This window comes from Thrips palmi, unplaced genomic scaffold (assembly GCF_012932325.1).
Source record: "Thrips palmi isolate BJ-2018 unplaced genomic scaffold, TpBJ-2018v1 HiC_scaffold_1, whole genome shotgun sequence".
In the NCBI taxonomy this organism is placed as follows: Eukaryota; Metazoa; Arthropoda; class Insecta; order Thysanoptera; family Thripidae; genus Thrips; species Thrips palmi.
In genome coordinates, this window is record NW_023144620.1 from 11,821,697 (window position 1) to 11,845,920 (window position 24,224).

At 45.0% G+C, this 24,224-nt stretch overlaps 4 protein-coding genes across 6 annotated transcripts; 1 reads left to right on the top strand and 3 right to left on the bottom strand.

The window, feature by feature from the left end:
• Positions 1-1,649: 1,649 nt before the first annotated feature.
• Positions 1,650-5,201, bottom strand: LOC117644845 (translation initiation factor IF-2-like). Its single transcript, XM_034384533.1, has 6 exons — positions 4,811-5,201; positions 4,534-4,572; positions 4,082-4,243; positions 2,585-2,773; positions 2,235-2,375; positions 1,650-1,796 (listed from the first exon to the last, which is right to left on the bottom strand). Exons 1-6 carry the CDS (start codon positions 4,943-4,945, stop codon positions 1,650-1,652), a joined length of 813 nt encoding a protein of 270 aa, XP_034240424.1. The 5' UTR covers positions 4,946-5,201.
• Positions 5,202-5,463: 262 nt separating this feature from the next.
• LOC117645222 (membrane-associated protein Hem) lies at positions 5,464-12,814 on the top strand. Of its 2 annotated transcripts, XM_034386492.1 has the most exons (25): positions 5,464-5,682; positions 5,784-5,882; positions 6,384-6,508; positions 6,657-6,761; positions 6,852-6,995; positions 7,087-7,229; positions 7,351-7,512; positions 7,595-7,710; positions 7,796-8,006; positions 8,088-8,184; positions 8,273-8,435; positions 8,525-8,698; positions 8,780-8,984; positions 9,061-9,193; positions 9,269-9,388; positions 9,542-9,678; positions 9,755-10,002; positions 10,103-10,205; positions 10,291-10,519; positions 10,602-10,695; positions 10,780-10,958; positions 11,057-11,141; positions 11,236-11,459; positions 11,535-11,624; positions 11,701-12,814. In XM_034386492.1, the coding sequence occupies exons 3-25, from the start codon at positions 6,401-6,403 to the stop codon at positions 11,812-11,814; spliced, it is 3,384 nt and encodes a 1,127-aa protein (XP_034242383.1). In that variant the 5' UTR covers positions 5,464-5,682; positions 5,784-5,882; positions 6,384-6,400; the 3' UTR covers positions 11,815-12,814. The 2 variants fall into 2 exon arrangements, with proteins under 2 accessions (XP_034242383.1, XP_034241563.1); XM_034385672.1 differs by having other exon boundaries at positions 5,464-5,882.
• A 342-nt stretch (positions 12,815-13,156) lies between these two features.
• LOC117646411 (glutaredoxin-related protein 5, mitochondrial) lies at positions 13,157-13,946 on the bottom strand. The gene is made up of 2 exons (XM_034387732.1): positions 13,682-13,946; positions 13,157-13,592 (listed from the first exon to the last, which is right to left on the bottom strand). The coding sequence occupies exons 1-2, from the start codon at positions 13,944-13,946 to the stop codon at positions 13,393-13,395; spliced, it is 465 nt and encodes a 154-aa protein (XP_034243623.1). The 3' UTR covers positions 13,157-13,392.
• Positions 13,947-14,435: 489 nt separating this feature from the next.
• LOC117644012 (nuclear envelope pore membrane protein POM 121-like) lies at positions 14,436-23,786 on the bottom strand. 2 transcript variants are annotated; one of them, XM_034383593.1, is made up of 13 exons: positions 22,981-23,786; positions 22,645-22,893; positions 22,408-22,561; positions 22,099-22,244; positions 21,846-22,003; positions 21,608-21,735; positions 21,131-21,506; positions 20,839-21,023; positions 19,875-20,754; positions 19,450-19,769; positions 18,639-19,368; positions 18,253-18,333; positions 14,436-17,168 (listed from the first exon to the last, which is right to left on the bottom strand). In XM_034383593.1, the coding sequence occupies exons 1-13, from the start codon at positions 23,604-23,606 to the stop codon at positions 17,086-17,088; spliced, it is 4,116 nt and encodes a 1,371-aa protein (XP_034239484.1). In that variant the 5' UTR covers positions 23,607-23,786; the 3' UTR covers positions 14,436-17,085. The 2 variants fall into 2 exon arrangements, with proteins under 2 accessions (XP_034239484.1, XP_034240302.1); XM_034384411.1 differs by lacking the exon at positions 18,253-18,333.
• Between the last annotated feature and the right edge of the window lie 438 nt (positions 23,787-24,224).

Here is a 24,224-nt window from a genome sequence, read left to right on the forward strand (position 1 = left end):
GAACGTCGCAAGCACAGCTCTGATGACGCCCTCCGCGTACAATGGGACGAGACGGGCTGTGGCCGCGCGCGGCATGGGCGCGGCCTGGGCGTACAGCCCCAGGGGGGACGCCGTCGGCAGCGCGGCCGCCACGCGCGAGGCGGCCGTCGAGGGCGACGCCAGCAAGGGCGACGACTTGGACGTGTTGAGACCGGGGCGCGGCGGGGGCGTCCCGGGGGCCGCGCTGGGGCCGTGGAGGGTGGGGGGTGGGCAGGGCGGGGCGTGCGGGCCGAGTGAAGGGGTCTGGAAGGTGGCGTGTGGCGTTCGCAGGGCGGCGTTCGGGGCCTGGTAGATGGAGTGTGGCTTGTGGAGGGCGGTTTGTGGTTGGAGGGCAGCGTTCGGGTCTTGGAGGTCGCCAGGCTGGAGGCTGCACAAAGTTCTCTTAAATACCGCACTCGACTGGTAACCCACAACCTCGACGTCCACTTACGCCACGGCCGCTCCCTGCGATGGGGGCTGCACCACGCGAGGCACCACGGCCTCCCCCGCTGGCTCAGGCGGCGGCATTGGCGAGGCTTGCGAACTTGGCAGTGGCTCCGGCAGCGCTCGAAGGAGTGCGTCGCGCTCCTCGCACTGCCGCAAGACTGTGTCCTGTGAAGTCGAGACCTCCCGCTAGAAGAACGCCGCCGTTACGACCGGTCTGCTCCGTCGGTGACTCCGGGCCGCTCGGCGCCGCTCGACCTGGACCGGGCCTCGCTTTACCTCCATGCGGGCGCACTGCCGCGCGCACTGCTCCGCCTGCACCTGCGCATACAGTGTGGGCTTCGCACATGAATGGGGAGGACACTGATTTCGAGAGTCGTTTTCGTCGCTGTCTCTCCCGCACTCATCGGGCGTCGTGTACGTGCCCGTCGGAGTACCTGCAGGGTGATGCACGTGTTCCGGAGCGTCGCGGACTCGGCCTCGGCCCTGGTCCGCTCCGCCAGCAGCCAGGACCGCTCCTCCTGCCAGGCGCCCCTCTCCTCGCCGCGCTCCGCCAGCAGTGAGCACCGCCGCTCCGACTCCAGGGCGTGCGACTGCCTGCGGGCCAAGCCGAGGGCCAAGCGGGGCGTCAAGAGTCCGCCCGGCCGAGCGATTCAGTCACAGCGCTTTGTCGCTCTGTCTCTCTCGCACCCTTATGGAGAGAGCCATGAGAGTGACAGAGACAGAGCGACGGAGCGACTCACCGCGCCTTCTGCAAGGCGTCCGCCAGGGCCTGCCGCTCCTCGGCGCCGCGCTGCGCGTTGCTCTCCAGGCGCCGCAGCGCGGCCTGCTCGCAGTGCACGCCATGGCACGCCCCGCGGGCTCATTCCGAGAGTCGTTTTCGTCGCTCTGCCTCTCTCGCACTCGTGGGGAGTGCCGTGAGGTGCGAGAGAGGCAGAGCGACGAAAGGGACTCTGGGAATCAACCTGCTGGGGCTGAGAAGGCCGAGAAGGTTGTGACTCAACGCCTTGCCTTGCCTCTCATAGCGCTCAACCGGAAGGGGGTGCGGGGTGTCACTCAGGGCTAGGGACTAGGGAGCCTGCGCCCTGCGGACTCATAAGGGTCGTTTCATCGCTCTGTCTCTTTCGCGCTTTTTGGGCACTCCGCAGGAGAGCGAGACAGACAGAGCGACGAGCCGCTCTTTTGAATCACGGAACCAATGAGGAGTGTGCAGTGCTTTGCAGTGTCCCTACCTGCAGAGCCAGCCTCTGGCCGCGAAGGGAGGCGATCTCCTCCTGGCTGTCCCGCAGCGCCCCGCGCAGCGACACGCACTCCGTCGCCACCCGCCGCTTCTCCTGCGACATGACGTCAAGGGTGGGTCCAGGACCGGCACCGGCCCCGGGGATGGCAAAGGTAGCGCTTTTTGTCAACTTGTACGGGCAAAGTGTTGTTCTTTTGCCAATTTAGCAACGGGTTGCTTTCTTCCTTACGTTCAGATAGCTTTCTTCGGGCAAAAAGGAAAAGGGGGGGGGGCAGTGGGCCAGGTGGAGGTGGTCAAAATCCAGGACGTGTTCTGAGCTCAAGAGTCGCCAAACAGGACTCGGACCGAACGTGTGACCCCACCAATGGATTCCTCGTTCTCAGAGCAATCCATTGGTGGGGTCACACGTTCGGTTCGAGTCCTGTTTGGTGACTCTTCCGGGGTTTTGACCGGCCGCCTCCACCGGTCTTCTGGCCCACTGTGCACTGAGCGCCAGAAGCTTCCCTCCCGAAAGGCGACTGTCTCGGCGCACCTCCTCGTCCCGCTGCGGCGACGGCTCCACCGCCTTGGCCACGCGGAGCTGGCGCAGCTGCTCCTTCAGCTCGGACAGCATCTTCTCCTGGACCACCTTCTCCTCCTCCAGGGAGCGCGCCACGCCGCGCCACAGCTCCGCCTGTCGATGCCAGATAAATCTCGTGACGGCGCTCGGTTTTGACATTTGCTTCGCAAAGTTGCACCAGATCAGAAAATAGAGCAGACCGTGCTCGGGGGTTTTAGGTTTCGTTCGTTATGACAGGTGGGGCGTCCCGTACCGGTGCGAGAGGGACAGAGCGACGAAAACGGCTCTCGGCGCCGAGGCATGACCAACACCAAGCAACCAACCTGGCCGGTGAGCATTCGCAGCTTATCGCGGCCGCGCGCCGTGCGCACCGCCTCCTCGCCGACCTGCGTCCGCAGCGCCTCGGCCTGCGTCCGCGCCTCCTGCAAGGACGCCGTCAGCTGGTCCGCCTCGCGCCGCGCGTGCTCAGCCTCGCGCCGGCACCGCTCCGCCTCCTCTTGCAGCCCCACGCTCTGCAACATGGAGGACGTCGTCGCACAGTGGATTTGCCAGAAGACCGGTGGAGGCGGACAGAACTCTAGACGCGTTTTGAGCTCCAGAGTCGCTAAACGGAACTCGAACCGTACGTGTGACCCCACCAATGGATTGCTCTCCGAACGAGGAATCCATTGGTGGGATCACACGCTCAATTCGAGTCCTGTTTAGCGACTCTGGAGCTCAATACGGGTCTAGAGTTTTGTCCGCCTCGAACTGTCTTCTGGCCCACTGTGCGTCGGCCACCTGCACTTCCGAGAGTCGTTTTCGTCGCTGTCTCTCTCGCACCCAGAGGCCGCCGCGTAGGCGTGAGAGAGGCAGAGCGACGAGAACGACTCTCGGAATCAGCCTGCGGTATCCACCAGCCCCACGCCTGGAGGGCAGGCAACGCCGTGTGCGACGTGCGCGTGGAGTACGATGGGCTGCCTTCTGCCTACCTCCATGGCGGCCGGCTAGGGAAATCCCTTGTAGCAGTGCTGCCACATAAATGGCAAAAAATTCACACCATGCACCAGTGTTGAAGGAGGTGCCAACCTCAGTCTGCCATCTGTTCAATGGCTTCGATGTCAAAGAAGTTGCCTATTAGTCAGGCTGATGTTGGAAACCCTTCCGATACTAGTGCATGGTGGGGTCTGGCAGGAGCTTGGAGCTCTTACAGTCCTACATCTCCTTTGAGGGTTTTGTAGCCCTAGAGCCCTGAGGCGCAATCAGTCAAATTATCACGGCGTTGTTCCCGACTCGTACTCCACGCACTGCTTCACTTTCCAGGGAACACCAAGAGGGACAGCGCCGGAACCCTGTTCGCGGGTCTTCGCGGCCGCCAACAACAACAACAACAGTAACAACGGTGCCGTACCTGCACTCGCGCCTGCACCAGGTCGGTCTCGGCCTGCCGCGCGCGCCTCAGCGCAGCGTGCAGCTCGTCGGCCGTGGCGGCCGTGGAGCGTAGCGCGTCGTCCAGGCCCGCCAGGCAGCGCGACGTGGAGTCCAGGCACTCGACCGCGCCCCGCGAGCCGCCCCCGCCGCCGCCGCCGCCGCCCCCGCCGCCGCCCTCGGAAGGGAACAGCCTCTCCGCCAACTTGTGCGCGGCCTCGCAGACCTCGCGGGCGCGCTCCAGTACCTGCAGGAATACACGGCCGTGCGCACGGCGAGCACGTCGAGCAGCAGAGTGGTTACCGTCGCTCTGTCTCTCTCGCACCGAGACGGTGCGCTCCATGAGTGCGAGAGAGACGAAGCTACAAAGGCTAGGCCTGCCTGCGGCCCTGCGGCCCTGCGGGGACACGCACTTGACGCTGCTGGTCGCGCGTCTCGGCGCGCTCCTGGTCGTACACCTCGGCCAGGGCCTGGATGCGGCTCTCCGCGCTGGCCCGGGCGCTGCTGAGCTCCCTCTCCACCAGGGCCTGACAGGCGGCCTGCAGCGCGCCGCGCGCCCACTCCACTTCGCCATCCTGGAGGACGCGGAGGACACCCAGTCACTCGTCGGCGACCTCCCGGCCGGAGCACCCCGACATCATGCGGCTAGGTGAGCGCTGCTGCCACTCACGGGCGGAACTGTCGAGTGATTCGGAAAAAGCGGTTCGTCGCTCTGTCTCTCTCGCACTCTTGGAGTGTCCCATGAATGCGTCGGAATAACAAAACGACGAGACGGCCTCCGAATCGCTATGAGGGAGGGGAATGCCTTGCGGCGCTAGGAATGCAAGGGCTGCATCGCATGCGACACAGCGGGCGCCTTACTAACCTGGTTCTTTTCAAGTAAAAGTATTTTGGCCTCGAGGTCCTGTAAGGGGAAAGACATGGCATGAGCTACATCGCTGAGCTTGGACGCGGGGTGGAGTAGCGCGTGGAAGAGCACCGAGTCCAAGAGAGAGGGACAGCAGACTGACTCAGAACGTCGTTTTCGTCGCGCTGTCTCCCTCGCAGTCACAGGGCTTTCCGTGTGGGTGCCAGAGAGACAGAGCGACGAAAACGGACGAAAACGACTGTCGGAATATCAGGACTCAGGCGTGTGGACTCACGGCAATCTCGTGCAGCACCAAGTACGACACCCCGCAGTACGTGCAGACGGTGTCGTCCCTGGGGCAGCAGCGCAGCGCGTTGGGCAGCGGGGACAGGGGAGGCCGGGCGCGCTCCGTCTTGCAGTCGGACTCCATGGGGCCCTTGGGGTCGGTGTGGAGCTCGCGTAGGCGGGGGTACAGGAACGGCACAGTTCGTCCAGGTTCATGTTACGCACACAATTTCGCAATGTCGGCCAGCAGTGTTGCCATGTGATTCCTTCCTTACTGCCCCCTTCTGAGATTGATGATCATGATATGTCGGTTTTGTTTCGTGTCCTTCATATTTTTCTTGCTAAATGTTGCACAGACACCCCGAGTTTTGCATTGAGTTCCAAACAATGTCTTTTCTTGCTGCAATATTGGCAACGAAACTGTTTTGCTACCTTCAGAGCCTTCTTGCGCGTTCGTGAAATGAAACGCATTTTTAAACCTTTGTTGAAGATTTTGATTATTTTCCATCCTGTGGCTTGCCTCTCGTAGACACAGGCATTGCGGCATTGCTAGAGGCGCGGGGGAATTAAATTGGGCGCCCAAACGGCGAATCTAGATGACCGTGCTGGTGACAGTGCTGCTCTCTGCCGGCAGCTGTCGAAACAGCCCGGCTGCTAGCAACTTGGGTGGCGTCTAGAAGAGCTCACCATGCTCACTCACTCTCACTCACTCACTGATTCCCATCGTGCACAGGCAAACTAGTTGTTGCCAGTCTTACCCCCTACTTCAACAAACAAGCCAAAAAGTGACCCAGTGGCCTTTAAACACGTTTTACTTAATTTAATCAAAGTGACTCACTCACTCCTGCGGGTGAATGAGGTGCGCTCTTTCATCTCCTGCAGGTTAGGGAATTATTGTCAAAAGTTGGCAACAACTAGTCTACCTGTGCACGATGTGAATCGGTGAGTGAGTGAGAGTGAGTGAGCATAGTGAGCTCTTCTAGACGCCACCCTGGGCTTGCCGTGACACTGTTTTCGTTCTTTGCTTTGTAAACAACCACTGTATTTACTTCAACTATGATTTAGTACTTGGATGTAAAGTGGTAAGATATATTCAACCGCTTGTTGTCTACCCTCTTTGTCGGCGCTTCGCCGTGCTTGAGTGATTTTTTCTGCTCAATGTGAGACATCCATTGATAGTTGGGCGTTTCTGTCAATGCCGGAAATCGCTAGTTAAGGCACAAATCAGCCTTTAAAGGTCCACTTATTGGACTTTTGGAGTTTACTCAGTCAGTCTTATTCTTCGCTCACCGTCTCATCTTTTCGAAAGGCTCAATTTGAGAAATACTCTTGGATAACTCGAAACCTAACCTCTGGCTCCTGTCAGGAAACCTGTCAAATGCGTACCGATTCATTCGCACCGCTTGCACTTTGTTGGCTGGGTTGTGGCCTAGTCACGCCTCCCCATTGGTGATTCAAACGTTGTTTTTGCCAATTGCAGCCGTTTCCGCCCTTCTTAAGCTTGGTACATTCCACCTTGCTGGTCTTGCTGTCTGTCTTACAATGATGTGGCCCACCATCAACTTTGCGATTCTGTGTTTCAGATTTCAAAGCCGCCGTCATGATGGCGCGCCCGATGGTTCCGTCCCAGCAAAAGCTCGCGGAAAAGCTGACACTAATAAATGACCGAGGAGTGGGAATGCTCACTCGCATCTATAACATCAAAAAGGTATTTTAAACAGACCAGTCGTTCAAACCTTTCAATTTATGTTTCTTATTATTGGCTGTGATTAGGTGTCTTAACACTCTGCACAGTGCTTTGTTCTTTTTGCTTTACTTTCTTTCATTTTCTTATTATCTGTCAATATTTGTTACAGGCTTGTGGTGATACAAAATCTAAACCAGCTTTCCTCTCAGACAAGACCCTTGAATCTTCTATCAAATATATTGTGCGAAGATTTCCCAACATCGATACCAAAGGGGTAAATTGCATATCATCAACTGCTTGCTTATTACTGAATTTTGAATGATTCACTTATGCTGATTTTTGTCTATTTGTCTTTGTAATTTAGCTCCAGGCAATAACACCAATTCGGAGTGAGATAATTAAATCACTGTCTCTTTATTATTATACTTTTGTTGATTTACTGGATTTCAAAGACAATGTCAGTGAATTGCTAACGACCATGGATGCTTGTCTAGTTCATATGGATATAGTGAGTTTGTTGTTAAATATTATGGCATGGAATATTAATCCTTTTATATGACATGAGTGCCTTATGTTGTTGTGTTTCTTCTTTTCCACAGACTTTAAATTATGACTTAACGAAAGCATATCTGGATCTTGTTATCACATATATGACCCTAATGATACTGTTGTCTCGAGTTGAGGATCGAAAAGCAGTCTTAGGGTTGTTTAATGCTGCGTATGAAATGGTGCACCAACAGAGGTGAGAATATAATGTTACCATTTTGTTTTTATTGCCAGGGAGAGATGGACATTAGAGCATGGAATGCAGTTTATTAATAATGCAAGCGTTTCCGTAATTAAATTGTTTCTCCTATATTCAGCGATTCAAGCTTTCCACGGCTGGGCCAGATGATAGTTGACTATGATCCCCCTCTAAAAAAGCTTTCAGAAGAATTTGTTCCTCATGTCAAATTGTTGTATACTGCTCTCATCTCTTTATGGCCTGTTTATATTGGCCGTAATCTAACAGCAGATAAGTGGAGGTTTGTGCTTCATCTATTTTTGGCTCACCAGATTTTGTATTGTCACTACACTTCGCAATGAAACATTATTTGATTTTGACAGATCTGACCAAAAGCTCAGCTTGTTGGGAAATCCCAATCTTCTCTTGAAACCAGTTCAGACAGATACCATGTCTTGTGAATTTTTACCTTTGGATACCATTGAAAGGTGGATTATATGTAAGTTATCTTCATGTCAGTTGGTTCAAAGAAAACATTCTTCAAAGTTAACTTTTGTTTTTAATATGCATTTGTCAATTTTCAGTTGGATTCCTCTTGTGCCATGGAGCTCTGGCTCAAGAACAACCAAACAGATTGTGGGCTAGTGCTCTAGAGTCTGGCTGGGTTCTTGCTCTTTTCCGAGATGAGGTTCTGCACATCCATGGTTATATTCAAGGTTTCTTTGATGGAATCAAAGGATATGGCAAACGTGTCAATGAGGTCAAAGACTGTTACAACCAGGCTGTTCAGAAAGCGTGAGTCCTGCTGTTTACTTTTGTTCTTTTATTTTGTTTGTGAAAAGTTGACCCTGATTTATTTTTATTTTCCTTTTTCAGAGGATATCGGCATCGTGAGAGGAGAAAATTCCTTCGCACAGCCTTGAAAGAGCTTGGTCTCATCCTTACAGATCAGCCCGGTTTACTGGGGCCCAAGGTTTTTACATAAATTCCTAGTCCTTTTATCTTTTGTTTACAAGACTCCCTCTATCACCGTTTTTAATGATTTGTTTTTTCCTGTTTAGGCTCTTGTTGTTTTAATGGCACTTTGTGCTGCTCGGGATGAAGTTCATTGGCTGTTGCGTCACTCTGACAACCCTCCCCAGACTAAATCAAAAGGCAAAGCCGCAGAAGATCTTGTTGATCGTCAGCTACCAGAACTTCTTTTTCATATGGAAGAATTGAGAGGTATTGTTATTGCTTATGCTGTATCTGCTTTTAATTCTACCAGAATTGCAAGTGTAATTTATTCATGATATTTGACTTGTGTGTTTCAGTGCTAGTTCGTAAATACAGCCAAGTTTTACAGAGGTACTATGTTCAGTATTTGTCTGGGTTTGATGCTGTAGCTTTAAATCAAATGATGCAAAACCTTGCTGTATGCCCAGAAGATGAAAGTATAATTTTGTCATCTCTGTGCAATACTATTGCCAGTCTCAGTGTGAAACAAGGTACGTAACTGCAAAATAATTTTGTCTCATTTCTTATTTGTGTGGAACAATGTTTTGTGACTTTGACCAAAATGTTCACAGTGGAGGACAATGAACTTATGGACTTCCGGCCACTTCGCCTTGATTGGTTCAGACTTCAGGCATACACCAGTGTTGGTAAGAGTGCTCTATCGCTTGCTGAAAATCGAGAATTGGCTTCTCTTATTGACACCGTTGTCTTCCATACTAAAATGGTTGACTATTTGGATGAAATGTTGGTAGAGGTATCAGACCTTTCAATATTCTGGTAAGTTTCTGGAACTTTGCATTGTTGGGCAAGTCTTTGTGTATCCTGCTAAAATTGATTTTATTTTGTGTAACAGCTTTTACAGTAAAATGTTTGAAGACCAGTTCCATATGTGTCTCGAATTCCCAGCGCAAAACCGTTACATTGTAGCATTCCCTCTGATCTGTGGTCATTTCCAAAGTTGCACCCATGAATTGTGCCCAGAGGAGGTAAGAATTATTTTGTTTGTCTCAGTGACTTGTTTGCCTCTTCCCCTTTATGCTAAATGTTATACCATCTTGCAGAGGCACCATATTCGAGAAAGAAGTCTCTCAGTTGTAAACATGTTCCTTGATGAGATGGCGAAAGAAGCCAAGAACATAATAACAACTATCTGTGATGAACAGTGCACATTGAGTGACAAGGTAAGATAAATGCAGTTAGAACACACATCCACCGGGGTTGCGGAGTTGTATTAGTGTAATTTACAACTCAATCTAAGAGTTTTACCCTTTCTGAAATTAAGAATATGGTTTAAGACGGCAGATAGTTTGATCCCATTTTCCTGTCTCTTTAAGCTTCTACCTAAGCATTGTGCTGCCCTTATATCACAACTTGCTCACCGCAAGAAGAAGGAGAAGGGAAAAAAGACAACTACTGAAATCACCAAGCCTGGAGCTGAAAGCTTTAGGAAAACACGTGAAGAACTTACAACGTAAGACATGACCTTTACTAGTAACGTTTTAAATTTTGTCAAGACTTTAAGTTAAATGAGTCGTTCTTGTTCTCAGCATGGACAAACTTCACATGGCTCTCACAGAGCTCTGCTATGCCATAAACTACTGCTCCACAATTACTGTATGGGAATACACCTTTGCTCCCAGAGAGTACCTTCACCAGCACTTGGAAACTCGTTTTGCCCGGGCCCTTGTAGGCATGGTCATGTTCAATCCAGACACTAGTGAAATAGCCAAACCCTCAGAGCTTCTCGCCAGCGTACGGGCGTACATGAATGTTCTTCAAACTGTTGAAAACTATGGTTTGTACTTTTCAGTCAGAAATTTAAAAATGTTATCCATGAAACCAGTTTGTTTATATGTAGGTGTTTATTGACCAATTGAAAATTCATTATATTGCAGTGCACATTGATATTACAAGAGTTTTCAACAATGCCCTACTTCAGCAAACACAGCAGTTAGATTCACATGGAGAGAAGACTATTGCTGCACTTTATACTCAGTGGTATGTTACACACGAAACTAAACATTTGATATTCAATTCTTATTGAACCATGTCCCTTCTTACTATGTTCTGTCTCTTTCTCCAGGTACTCAGAAGTTCTGCTCAGGCGTGTGAGTGCTGGAAATATTTGCTTCTCCATGAACCAAAGAGCATTCGTTAGTCTCACTGCTGAAGGGGCCATACCTTTCAATGCTGAAGAGTTCTCTGATACAAATGAGCTGCGTGCTTTGGCTGAACTAATTGGGCCTTATGGCATGCGTTTACTTAGTGAAACACTCATGTGGCATATTGCAAGTCAAGTTCAAGAACTTAAGGTTGTTAAATAAGTTTTTAGATGAGAGCATTCTATATCCCTCTATTTCACTATTCTAAAAATTGATTTTTTTTTTTTGACAGAAACTTGTTGCAGCAAACAAAGAAGTATTGTTGTCTTTGCGCACCAATTTTGATAAACCTGAAATAATGAAAGAACAGTTCAAACGTTTACAGCGTGAGTCAATGTATCCATTTATTTTACCATTGTGTGTGTGTACAAAGAGCATTTCAGGTGAATAGCTTTCTTTTCTTTTTCCAGATGTTGATAACGTTTTACAGCGAATGACTATTGTGGGAGTTATTCTTAGCTTCCGCCAGCTTGCACAGGCTGCATTGGTAGATGTATTGGAGGAGCGAGTACCATTTTTGCTCAGCTCAGTATTGGACTTCCGACAGCACGCACCTCCAGGCGACAATGGGAACCTGGCTGACCAATTGGTGAGACAATTCTTCCCAATAATAGTTTGTACAGTGTAGATACAGGTTATTTTGAGATACATGTTTTAATGATTTTGTGTCTTGAAATTATAATGCAGGTTGTAAATGAAATGGCATCAGCTGCTGGTTTGATCTGTAAGGTTGACCCTATATTGGTAGCTGCACTGCGTAATCATAAAAGTGGTCAGTATTGAAACTAAGCTACAGTATCTTACAGCACGTAACACTTTGTTGTACTTTTGTCTTCTTACATTAGTTCTCCCATTTCTGTTTAAAGATGTTGAAGAGGACGAACATCTATTGGCTTGCCTGTTGATGGTGCTTGTCGCAGTTTCAATTCCAAAGCTTGCCCGCAATGAGAATTCCTTCTATCGAGCCTCACTGGAAGGTCATGCCAACAATATTCATTGTATGGCCGCGGCCGTCAACAACATATTTGGTGCTCTATTCAGTATCTGTGGGCAAGGTGACACAGAAGATAGAATGAAAGAATTCCTTGCAGTAAGTTTTCTGTTTATTTTCTTAAATTTCCACCTGATATTCCTTTAAATAACCAAAGAATTTATCAATTTTCAGCTGGCATCCTCAAGTCTTTTGCGCCTTGGTCAGGAACCAGATAAAGAGGCTGTCCGAAATAGAGAATCAGTGTATCTTCTGTTGGATCAAGTGAGTTTTCTCCCACTACTGCTGTTTGTAATAGACATGCTGTGGAACATTAATTGATTTGTGTTTCCCGTTTCAGATTGTGCAAGAGTGTCCATCTTTGACAATGGACCTTCTTGAGTCCTGCTTCCCGTATGCCTTGATAAGGAATGCGTACCATGCTGTGTACAAACAAGAACACTCACAAGCCTAGGAGGCAGTTCTCTTGTGGTCTCACAATGTTTTAAAGTTAACCCAAATCTTGTTTTAAGAAAAGGCATTTTATTATCCATTCAACCATGTTATTTTATACTTTAGTTGTATGTGCTGCAAATGAGGTGGCGTTTGTTAATGTAGGACATAGTTTAATGCCATCATATGCCTACACAATTCATATATTGCCATAAATGGATTTGTTTGATTGTAGATGTGATTGTAAGGGAAGTTAAAGTGGTGTATAAGATTATGAGGGGATTGAATATTTTGTTTGAATTTAGAACAAATCATTTCTTGTTCGGATTTCTGAAACCGAGCTGACTCGATTGTTAATGAATGATTGAATAATCTTAAAGGAAGCCAAAGTTCTGATTGGCTGGACTTGTGCATTGTTTTATCTCGGTTTTCTTTTCCTGTACCTGTTGGCATTAAGGTTAATTAAAGTGATGAACCATTGCAGAGACTAATTCTATGCAAGACATTTATTAACAGTTGAGTCATCTCAGAGTAGCCTTTTATATATTGCTTATATGTGATAGGAGTTTTTCATTATAGGTTTACCTAAAATGTCTGTAGATTTTGGAAATGATATTTATTAGTGTAAAGCTATGCATAAACTGTAGCTTGAGCAATTTTTTTGTGCCCTTTTTTTGACTGAGGAATGTTTTTAAGAGTCCACAGTTCATTTGTTTTGAAAAGAAAAGGGATAGTGGGTTACCAGTCCTGTTCAGTGGTTTCAGAACAAGTACTATTTTCTTTTCTATACTATCTACTAAATAACTCATCTTTATTTCTATGGTTCAATCACTCTGATGTAGGTGAAGTATACAAGGATCAAGTGCGGTGTAACAGGTTGTGTGCATTTATGTGTGTTCTCATTTCATTGTAACTTTCTCTTAGTCCAACCAACAATCGTTGTAACTTGATTGTTTTGTATTATATCTTCAGTACAAACATAAGGTAAGTCCGTGACAAAATTAAATGAATCCAAGATAGAAGGTGCTAGTTCTGTAAAGAAGGCTCTTTCATATGTGGTGCTTTTACCATACATCAGTTGATGTAAAAGGAGTTTCCTGAATTCAATGTATTCAGAAGTGAAGCCTCATGATCATCTTGCAGCTGCAACCAGCTTCAAGATGAAGCCATCCAAGGATTAGGTTAATATAATCATGAGTTATTTACTATACTTGATTGTGCTCAAAATTGAATTCTGTACTATTCAAATATTAATATATTTATTCCATTTTGTATACTGTTGTAATTTTGATACTTGTTTAAAATGGAACCCATATAGGTGTTTCAAGAAAAAGGTTTACATTATTGAAATCCTGGTAACAATAGCCCTAGTTCATGAGATTTTTATTCACACGTCTGAACTGATGGTTGAAATATATACATTTCTAACATGAAAGCAGTTTGATTTATTTCTGTATGACAAGTACTTATCTAATTATGACACTGTATTACTTTCGTCCATTAATGCTATCAACAGTTTGCCAACACTTCAGACAAGAACAGTTGATTGTAATAGTTACAGTTGAACATACAATCACAACAAAGATAACTAATTTAAAAACTATTTCGGGTCTGATTTTCCAGAATCTGACTTTTCTTTTGAGGCTGCTTCCAGAAGTGCTGATGAAATGCCTGCCTTACGCAATTCTTCGATGAGATCTCCACTTTGATGCATTTGTAATAAAATATCGCAGCCACCTACAAATTCCCCATTGATGAAAACTTGAGGAATGGTTGGCCAGTTAGAGAAGTCCTTTATTCCTGAAATTGCGAAAAAGGTGAAATGATATTAAGCACTGCGAGGGTTATGGTTGAGTTGAAATTGACCAAAACTACCAAATACTACTTACCCTGTCTGAGCTTCTCGTCGGAGAGGACGTCATGGGCGTCGTATTCAACGCCGTGCATTCTCAAAATCTGTACGACAGCATTACTAAAACCACATCGAGGCTCGGCCGGTACACCCTTCATGAAAACGACAACTTTGTTGTTTTGAACCATCGTCGCTATACGACTGTCTTCGGTTCCATAAAAGCGTAGGCTTGACAGCGAGGGTATTGATTTGTTCGTTATGGTTGCATGACGTAAAGCACGACCTAGCACTGCTAAAGACATCTTTTCGTAGAGCTTTTAACTCGATTCCACTTTACCTTAACCTAACCAAGACCTTAGTACGCGAATGGCAGACGACGCCTGCCTGCACACAAACACAAGTGTGACGTCACGAAACAGCTGAAAAGGGGAGAGGAGGGAGAGGGAAGTCTGCTGAGCGCGATGGGTTGCCTACTATCCCGGCGCTTGCTCGAATACTTCCAGACTGTTTAGGGCCGTCATGGTCCTCGAAATGACGTCAAGAATCATAAGGAAGTGTTCCAGCGCGGATGTTCACATCTGATGTTTTTGCGTGATGGGGTGGTGCTAGGGTGGTGTGGATGTGAAGCCCGGTTCGGTGGCTGTGTTAAAGGTTAGTGCGGTCAGTGATTCTGTATATTTGGTTGATAGCCGCCCTACGGTGACGACGGCCCCGCAGGGCCCTCAGAACGATGAAATCATGGTGTTCTGTTTTGATCATATGACTTGCCCAATAAAATAAGTGAAACCAACTCAATTACTTCTTCTATTTATTCTCAAACAAGACAACAAAATCACATACACTTCTTTGCAGTACATCAACTGACTAAATAGTAAAAAATATAAGTTCTTGTTCAAAAATAGACAGAATCCTATGTTTCATGTGGTTTCTCTCAGCCTCATTGATGGGCAACACATTAAAAAAATTAGACTAGTTAGCTTCAGGGAGGACATTACCAAATCTCTTTTATCGTGTCTTAAAATCGGTTTTGACCACTCTGGAATCTTTAAAAAAATACTGGTGGTGAGGTGAATCTGAGATGAGTGGATGCAACCACTTCAGAACCCGATATAACTTCCAAATCGGACACATATTTTATGGAGTTAATTAAATAATTTGAGGTGTTATTGTAACATTGCCTAATAGATAGTTCATCAAAACATCAGTATTAAATTAAATGACATTGGCCTCATGACTTTAAGTCGCAACAGCAATTAGAAACCTATCCCAACCCAACCCCCACCCTGCAGAAGTCAATATTATCGCACCACATGAACTAAGAAAAACATAAGAGATATTACAATAGAGTATAACACAAATACAACTAAAATTGACACAAGCAATCCTACCTATTAGGTGGCCATAGAACAAACTTCACTGCAGTATCTTCAAATACTGAAAAAGAGATATACATGCAGTATAGTTCTATTTTATTTAATAAAAGAGAAATGAACACTAAAACGTATTCATTGCATTTTTCAATTGAAAAAACTTAAGTCAGGTACATAGTGAACCAACATTGAAAAGCAATTTTCACATGTCCAAAGTTTAGGAAGGGAAATTTTTCATACTATCCCTTTATCACAAAAATGACCACCTACTAGGTACTGTCCAAGAGATGGCTTAATTAACCTTGAGTCAGGGACTAAAACCACTGATGTTACTAAAGCTAAATCTTAAAATTAATGCCCATACACTCAATTGTGTACACTGTACAGTAGTTCAAAGGATAAAACATTTATAAACAACCTATATCATTTTACGACAGATAAAACAAAACATGTAACATGTACACATTAACAAATCATTGATAGTTAGAAAGTGTTTAGGAATCTAATCACTTAGTCAAACATTCTAACATACAACCATCCAGAAAGAAGGCGCGGGTAAAAATTTCGTGACATTGATGATATCACATAGATGTGAATTTAAAAATACATTTCAAAAGTGTTCTGTATTCCTGGCAGTGACACAAAACAATTAACAAATGGACAGTATGTATACGTGAAAAATTTAACCTCTTAAATCTAACAAATAGTGTAGCATAAAACACTAGCTTAGCTTAATGTTTGAGTGAAGTTAAACTCTTGGTTTGATTTTATGGTTAATTAATGGAACATTGGGTACTTCTTTCACTCTTGAATAAGGAATGAGTACTTTCAGAAAACACGAATCAGTCTGTAGAGTGAAAACAGCAATGGAAGAAACCCACCAATGGACTTTAACAATAACTAGACAAGAAAACAATTCAACCAACAGACCAAATTTTCAGCATATTCCTGGTGTTAACAGTTTCTGAATAGAAGTCTGACATATGCCATCATTAATGAGACAACAGATGTCAACAAATTAATCGGTATTTCTTGTTGTCCCCACAATAGTAATAATGACATAACAAAATAGTGAGTAAAACAGAAAGAGGAAAGATACTAAACGTAATGCGGCAACAGTTCTTTGTCATATACAGCTGTCTAGGTATCAGACCAACCAATGTCTGCTTAAACAGCTGTCCAGGTAATGGACCAATGAAAATAAATAGAGACAGAATATGGCACTTCAGGCAATAGAAAATAGCCACACAAGGGTTACACATAACCGATGAAATTAGAAACACATGTCATAAAACACAGGGGAAAAAATTGATTATGAGAAAACAGACACAGTATTACAAAACATATAAAGCATGATCCATGAGACAAGAGCCACCCTTGTCTCATGCATGATCCAATACCATTTAAATCATTGGATGACGTGATAAGTCCATTTGCTGCGATGCAAGAGACATTTTACAAACATACTTTTTAACCACACTGCTTCATTTGGGTTCTAACTTACATAAACTAATTTGTACTAGAACTGAAGATAAGTTTACAAAGTAAAAATAATAACATTTAAAAATATAAACTCAGTATGTAAGTACTGTGCCTTTGCATAATTTAGGTGCAAAGTAAAATTAGTATGAACTACATTTTTGTCATTATATACTCAGACCATTGTTAATGGGCAAATTTTGCTTTTAACATATCAAAACACACTTGTATGACTGAAATATGTACATGCTATTTTTCTTCCTAAACAAATGATCTTTGGAAACCAAATATTTGCATACCGGTAAAAAATTCATTCAAATCAGAATGACAAGAAAAAGCTTAGCATTCAGATCCTACTGACACTACATGACATAGTATTTACATTTATGATACATTGTGTTGTACTTCAAATGTTTATGTACACAAAGATGCACATCAGAGATAAGAAAAAAACAAGTTGGAGAAAGGAAGGTATAAATCAAAACAACACATACAAATGCCACAGCAAGGGGTTAATGGGACAGTTTTGAAAACTCAAAACTCACGAGTAAAGTGAAAGAAAACAATAAAATTTGTATATGGAAATGAAAGATTATATTCTTCTTCGCCGAGGTTGCAAGGTTCGAGATCTTTGCGGTGTAGAGGGTCCTGATCCCATGCTGAAGCCTCCGCTTCCTGCGAAACAAAACAGAAGGTTGAATGATAAGAAATTTTAGGACCCAAAACATCGTAAGGAAAAGGAAATTTTTGAAGATTCCTAAGAGGAAAAAAGATTGGGTTGTAAGAGCATGTTTTTTTCTTTTTTATCAGCACATGTGTGTACCTTCTATAATGTCGATTTACAACAATCACTCACGCTTCTAACACACTAGGTGAAAAATAAAGCACAGCGGTCATCCTAAGTTGTTATTATAATTTTGCCCTCTTCAGCAAGCTCTGGAAGCCTTGGACGATTAGAAAAGCATGGTATGAAGAAAATATGAGCAGGCAGGGGTTAGCAGAGTCCGGTGTCCAGGTTTAATTTGAGACACAACAAAAGTACAGAAGTGTCATCAGAGCAAAAAGTTGTCATGTGATTGTGACTGGAAATTGTGTAGCTATAGCTCTCAACTAAGTCATGTGAGTCATGCAGTTAATTGATTGTATGATTTTATATCATTTCATTCATAATACCATGGTATACTACTTGTTTCGTCAACAACCAAAAGAAAAGAAAGAAAGAAAGAAAATTTCCGGATTAATTAAGACATATTGAATGCAGTTTGAATCTGACTTCATGTATTCGAGGAGACACATGACGAAACTGCATAGGATGCCTATAAATCAAATTTAGTAATGAAAAAATATCTAAATGATAAAATAGCAATTTCATAACAACAAGGCAAGCCTTCTACACCAGCAACAATTTAAAATTGATTATTTAGATCTCTTGCATTGGTCAAAGACTGCATAAACAAACAATTTAAAAAAGAAAGAAACATGGGCTCTAAAATGCAGCAGTACCATGGTAAAAGTTTAAATTTATGAGGCTAATAGTGCAATCAAAGCAAGCATGTTTGTTAAGCGTCATCCTCATGAAATAGAACATTTCGATATAATTTGAATGCAAACTTGACTGATATTGGAGACTCATAGGACTCACTCACGACTCAAAAAAAATAGGAGGCAAATGTTAGCAGAGTATAACAGCTGATGAATTGATGAAATATCTGCCACACAGTGCACAGAGCCATGCCTCACACACAAGAGCCAGGCTTACCGATAGTGAAGCTGCCAATGCCAAGAGGAAGAGGATTTGTGGCAGTTCCATATGGTGGACTGGAGGCTCCAAAGCTGAACACTTTCAACACAACAGTGCCAAATTCATAAGTTAAAAAAATGTAATGTTGTGTATGATGCTTCTGTTTTTGATGTCTTTATCTTTGATGCAGCATGGTGTACTTATTTAAACATTCGACAGAAGGAAACCTATTTGAAACTAACAGAGGGACCCCATTTGGCAGACTGTGGCACTACGTAGGTATCATTAAATCATCAAAGAACCATGGACCTGATGAGTGATCCTTGGGATGAACTCCTTTTTGAAAGAACCCATTGAGATGAACAAAAGTTTAATGACATACTTAAAATTTAGCTTTAACTTACCAGGTTGTGCAGAGGGTGACCCAAACTGGAAGGGAGGAGGTGCATTCGGATTTGTTGCTTGACCAAACTGGAATGGGGCGCCACCATTGCTTTGATGTTGTTGTTCATTGCTACCAAAGCCAAAAGCTGGGGCTGCAGATGTGGAGCTTGCACCAAAGCTGAAGGCTGATACAGCTGGCTTGTCTGAAGAAGCTCCAAAATTAAACGCGCTGGTAATATTGGCAGCTGGAGCAGCTGAGGTGGTAGAACCAAAGGCAGGTTCAGCTGTCACTCCAAATGAGGGTATGGATGTGCTTCCGAAGCTAGGAGCAGCTGCAGGAACTGTGCTGCTCCCAAATGCTGGCGGGTTTCCAGAAGACAAGCCGAATGCAGGAGCAGTATTAGATGCAGCTGGCCCCCCAAAAGACACTGCAGATGGTTGTGACGACCCAAATGGCGAGCTGCCTAAGGATGTTGATCCAAAAGGAGAGGCACTGAATGATGACACATTGTTGTGTGTGGAGAATCCAGTTGTAGTTGTGGCTCCGAAGTTTGGTTGCTGAGATGCTCCTTCTCCAAAAATAGATGGAGGTGATGAAGGTTGTGCACCAAAAGTCGCACTAGGACCCTGCTGGCTCTGAGAGTTTCCAAATGAAAACAAACCAGGGCTCTGCTGCTGATTTAGTTGCTGACTTGGTTGTGCTGCAGATGTGGCAGGATTTGCGATTGAATTAAATCCATTGAATAATCCCTGGAAAACACACACAATATATCATTAGAAATAATTCACAAGGTAATGAAGTTATTCGTTTTCTGTTAATTTATTTTATACCTGAGCTGGGTTGCGGAATGCGGATGATGTATTTGTAGCAGAGTCAGCATTGGTGTTTGCTGCGCCAAAATTGGTTCCCAGCTGGAAAGGTGATTTCTGAGAGTCGTTAGTCGAAGGATTCCCAATGGGTTGAGCAAACGTGAAAGCAGCCGAACTTGTTGTCTGACGGACGGCAGTTGTTGACACAGTTCCAAATGTAATACTCCCACTTGCAGAAGCAGACTTGGGGTCAGCGGCAGATTTTTCCAGAGAAGAATTGGCAGCTGTTGTTGGTGCAGGGCCAAATGAAAATGATGGCAAGCCATTTGCAGCTGACTGACCTACAATGTCAGAAATAAAATCAATTGAGTAAAATGCAACTTGAATACTGAACTATGTTTTCAAGGTTACTGTGAATAGCTAGAATCAAGCTAACTAGAACTTACCAAACATGCTTCCAGATGATCCACTGAACTGAAATCCCCCAAAAGAACTCTTCTGACCACTATTTGGTGAAGATACAACAGCCTGGGCCTGATTAGAAGTATTGATAAGGCTGGTTGTGCTTGAAGGGAGACTTAAAGCATTGCTGGTGCTGGTGGGCCCATTCGCTTGAGGCTCTGGCTGGGTTGCAAAGGTGCCAGAGCTGATGGAAAATTGTGGCTTCTCACTGGGCAGTGAGAACTTTGCACTCTCCACAGAGGTCACAGGAGTAGAGTCCTTTGCACTACCCACAGCAAATATAGAAGCTGAGCTATTTGGCTGAATGGGTGAAAAGGAGAACCCAGTGGTTTGTGAAGGTGGTGCTGCGGGTTTTGAAGACATTGCCAACAGAGAGGCGACGGCAGAGGGTGGCTGAGAAGCTGTTGTCTCAGAGTTTGGTTTGATAGGGGAGACACTGAACTTGAAAATAGACGAGGCAAAGGAGGTCGCGGTGGTGGTACTTGGGGATGTTACACTTGCAGTCATAGAAGGAAGAGATTGAGACACAACAGGCTGCGAAAGAACCGTGGAAGTAGGTGGGCTGAAGTTAAACATGGGTTTGGTTGGTGGTGGAGATGATACACTCAGTGCAGAGGGTGGGACTGCTGTTGATTCTGTCTTATCAAGGGAGCTATGAACAGTTACAGCTTCTCCTTTGGAAACAGCGGCTCCAAAAGATGGCACTGAAGCAAACGAAGAAACTTGAGCAGACGAGGAGCTGACAGGGGCCAGCAAGGATGTGAGAGGTGCAGGAACTGATATGGCTGGTTGTACTGCTGGACTGTTGGACTGGCTGGTTACAGATGACTGGAGTTTACTAGCCAGTTCTGAATTTGAAGTGGCCTGAAACAAATTCCCAAATCCCATTACTATAGCTTCTTTTTTTTTCATAGGGAAGTAATACTTTTACAATCAGAGTTTTCTTACCAATGATACAGGGCTAGAAATAAGAGTTGCGGGTTTATCCAACTCAGCAACATTGCTGATGGTAGTGGTGGCTGGATTGGTCGGGTTTGTTCCAAGATCAGCAGCAAATAAAGCATTGCTACTTTTCAGAGGCAATATTGCAGTTTGAAGCGGAGCACTCTCTGAAGTTTTGGCAAGATGAACATCTGAGAAAATATACACAAAAAATAATGGGATATAGTGTACATAAGAAGACGACACAATATTATAATAAAAACCACAACTGACTACTGCAGAACATAACACAGCATACCTTCACCACACATTCGAGACAAAAGACTTTGAAACCGTTCTGGTCGGTCTATTTCTGATGAATTGCTTTGCTGTAGAAGACATCTTTCATCTGCATCTGGAGGTTCTTGTGCCCAGGAGCTGCCTTTCTTTTCAGGAAGATTGACTTTTGGATGAGATCTGGAAGCAATATCCTTGCGGAAAAGCTTTGAGGTCAAGTCAGTTTCAACTTTTTCGTGCTGTTCAATAGAAGTCTTTGGGCTATCAGTAGATGTCACAGGTTTAGGTTTAGCAATATGATCAGTTGTTTCTGTAGCCACATTTTTCCTCTGGACAGTTACATTGGCTGCTATCTGATTTGAGTCAGGGGTAGATTTTTTCTGTGATCTTACAACCTCCTACAACAAAAAACATAAAAGAGATAAGATAAGAACAGAAACAAACTAGAAATAAAATGACAACTTTCATCTCCTATTAAGAAAAGATAGAAGGGCTTTACCTGAGTTCGGGCAGCACTCTTTCCCTCATCACATGAACGAGACTGAAGCCAAGGTGAAGTGGACGGCGCAGGGTCTGAACTGAACCCATCTTTGAATTGCTTTTCCCTGCCGCCATCTGAATATTCATCTATCAGCAAGGCATAAAATAAAAAGACATCAAGAATTAAAGATGTGGGTAAAATTTAGATTGATGAAAAGCCTGTATGGTTAGTTTGATCAGGAATATAGAATACATACGGTCTGCTTTACGCTTGTTTCCACTAAGTTGTTGAAGCAATGTCTTACTGGAACTCAATGAGCTAGATATTTCATTATTTGTTGATATTGGCCTCCCATGTTGCCTCTGCCTTTTAGGTTCATTAGCTTTTGAAGGGTCATCATGCCCCCTCTTAGTCCTTGGTGAAAGAGAAAGAGGTTAATATAAAGGACAACACTGAATAATTCGTATTGATAAGGATGATGATGATAGTAATAATACAGGGATACTTACTGTGACGTAACTTCATTTTGGACATTTGTTGGTAAGGCAGATGGTATTGGAGGAGCCCTGATATGACGGTACTGATACATATCACAATTTGGGTTGGGCAATGCAGAATCACCTTTTCTTTGGCGTTTTTTTCCAGGATCTTCTTCCTGAATGACACCAAAGAGGAACAGAAAAAGTGTACATTAAGTATATGATCACATATACATCACACACAGACAATATGATGACGAAATGTTAGTAAACAAGCAAAACAATAAATAACAACAATATAATAAATATTATTAATAATAATAAAAAAATAAAACACACCAAAACTTCCTGGCACTGAGAATATATGCGTTTGCGTGAGGCTTCCTGTAGACTTTCCAGCACAGATTTGGCGACTTCATTTCTTCTAATAGATTCTCGTGTGGCATAGGACCTCATTTGCATATTGCTTCCTCTATGAAAATGTTGCCTACAACTAAATCAAAGTAAGGACATTAGAAATAACGCTCAGATAAAACAACAAAGAAACAAGACAAGAAAAAACAAGTAAAGACATACTTTTGCTCAGAGAACATGGGGGCAGCAATTCGGACACGAACTGAGCTGTTAGGTGCCTTCTGACTGTTCTTGGGAGACAATGAAGGGATTGACGGAGCATTCAGATGCACAACAGGGAATAACCCAACAGATCCATACTTTTCTTGCCGAGCTGAAGATCCACTTTGACCCCAATAATTGGCAGTGTTGTCATTAGCGCACCGCACAAGCCTATCAGTAAATCCTGGACTGTTCACATTGACAAATATGCTGAAATGAAGACATAAACAGATCAGAAATGTTAGCAATAAAAATATTGCATCATAATCATGAATAAGAAAAAAACAATGAACATACCCAGCGTCAAATGCTGGATTGAAGCGAGCCGATGATAATAAGGGACCAGCTGCTGTTTGAACCTTGTTGCTGTTCGGCCGATGGCGCAATCTCTGATTAGAATTGGTCTCCACATAGTTCTGGCACGCTTCTTGCCCTTGCACACGTGATGTCTTGGGCGTGCTGATTCTACCAAAGTTGAGCTGACGGCTGTCACTGACAGCACCCTCCACTGAAGACCGCATTGGCAATTGCAAAGGTATTGGGCTGCCTGAGCCATGGCTGCTTGTTGGAGTCCCACGTGGAGTTGAAGACACTATTTCATCAACAGGGCTTCTACGGTTCTTGAGTGTTTCAATGCCACTGGGTACGTGAGGTATGGGGCTAGGCAGGTCCACACCACTGATGAGGTTGGAGCCATAGGTAGATGTCGCTGGACGCTCAATCACAGTAACAGGGGGCCACAAAGTTGAAGAATAGTGCGCGTAGTACTCAAGTAAAGTCGCACTGTTGATGTAGGAGGCATATCCAAGCGCACTTAACGTTATGGCAGCTAAGGTTAGGTACGGATACGCCAAAAACAGAAGTCCCACGACAAAAAGCAAAGCAGACGCTATAAACAGCGTGTTGTTTGTTACGTTTGCCATGACTGCCACAGATTAAACCGCAGTGAGAGTCTAGATACCATGGCGTAAGTGCACTTCCATAACAAGGTGAGATTCTTCAAAGTTATTGCACCAAAGCTGGGCAACACTTTTTTGTTGATTTTGTTTTGTTTTTGAACGCGCCGCAGCCTTCTCTCAAAAGTGGCGCGGGGACCAAAGGGGAAACCAAAATGGCGGCCGTCGCGACGAGGATAAGGATCTTGGAGGAGGAGTATCGGCGCGTCGGCGCGCGGTGTCTCGCACGTTTCGTGCTGTACAGTCACGCGAGTTCGTCGAACTCGAAGAGGGACGTCCCACCCACACCCCACCCCACAGTGCACAGCACAGTGTCCGTTCCAACCCTTGCATCCCTTGCGGCGAAGAGTGTGTCGCGGGGGGAAGAAACCATGATGAACAGTTCGAAAATCAAATAAAAGTTACGAAAGCCAGAAAGTGGAGAAAACTTGGAGAGAAACCGATAATACACAGAGCCGTCGCAAAATCTGAGCAGTCATGTGTTTCTGTGACGCTGGCCTGTGTCACCAAAGGACACGTGACGCGGCCACGCGGGGCGCACCGCACGCGATAGGGGTGGCTTTCAGTGTGCTTGCAGCCCCCAGC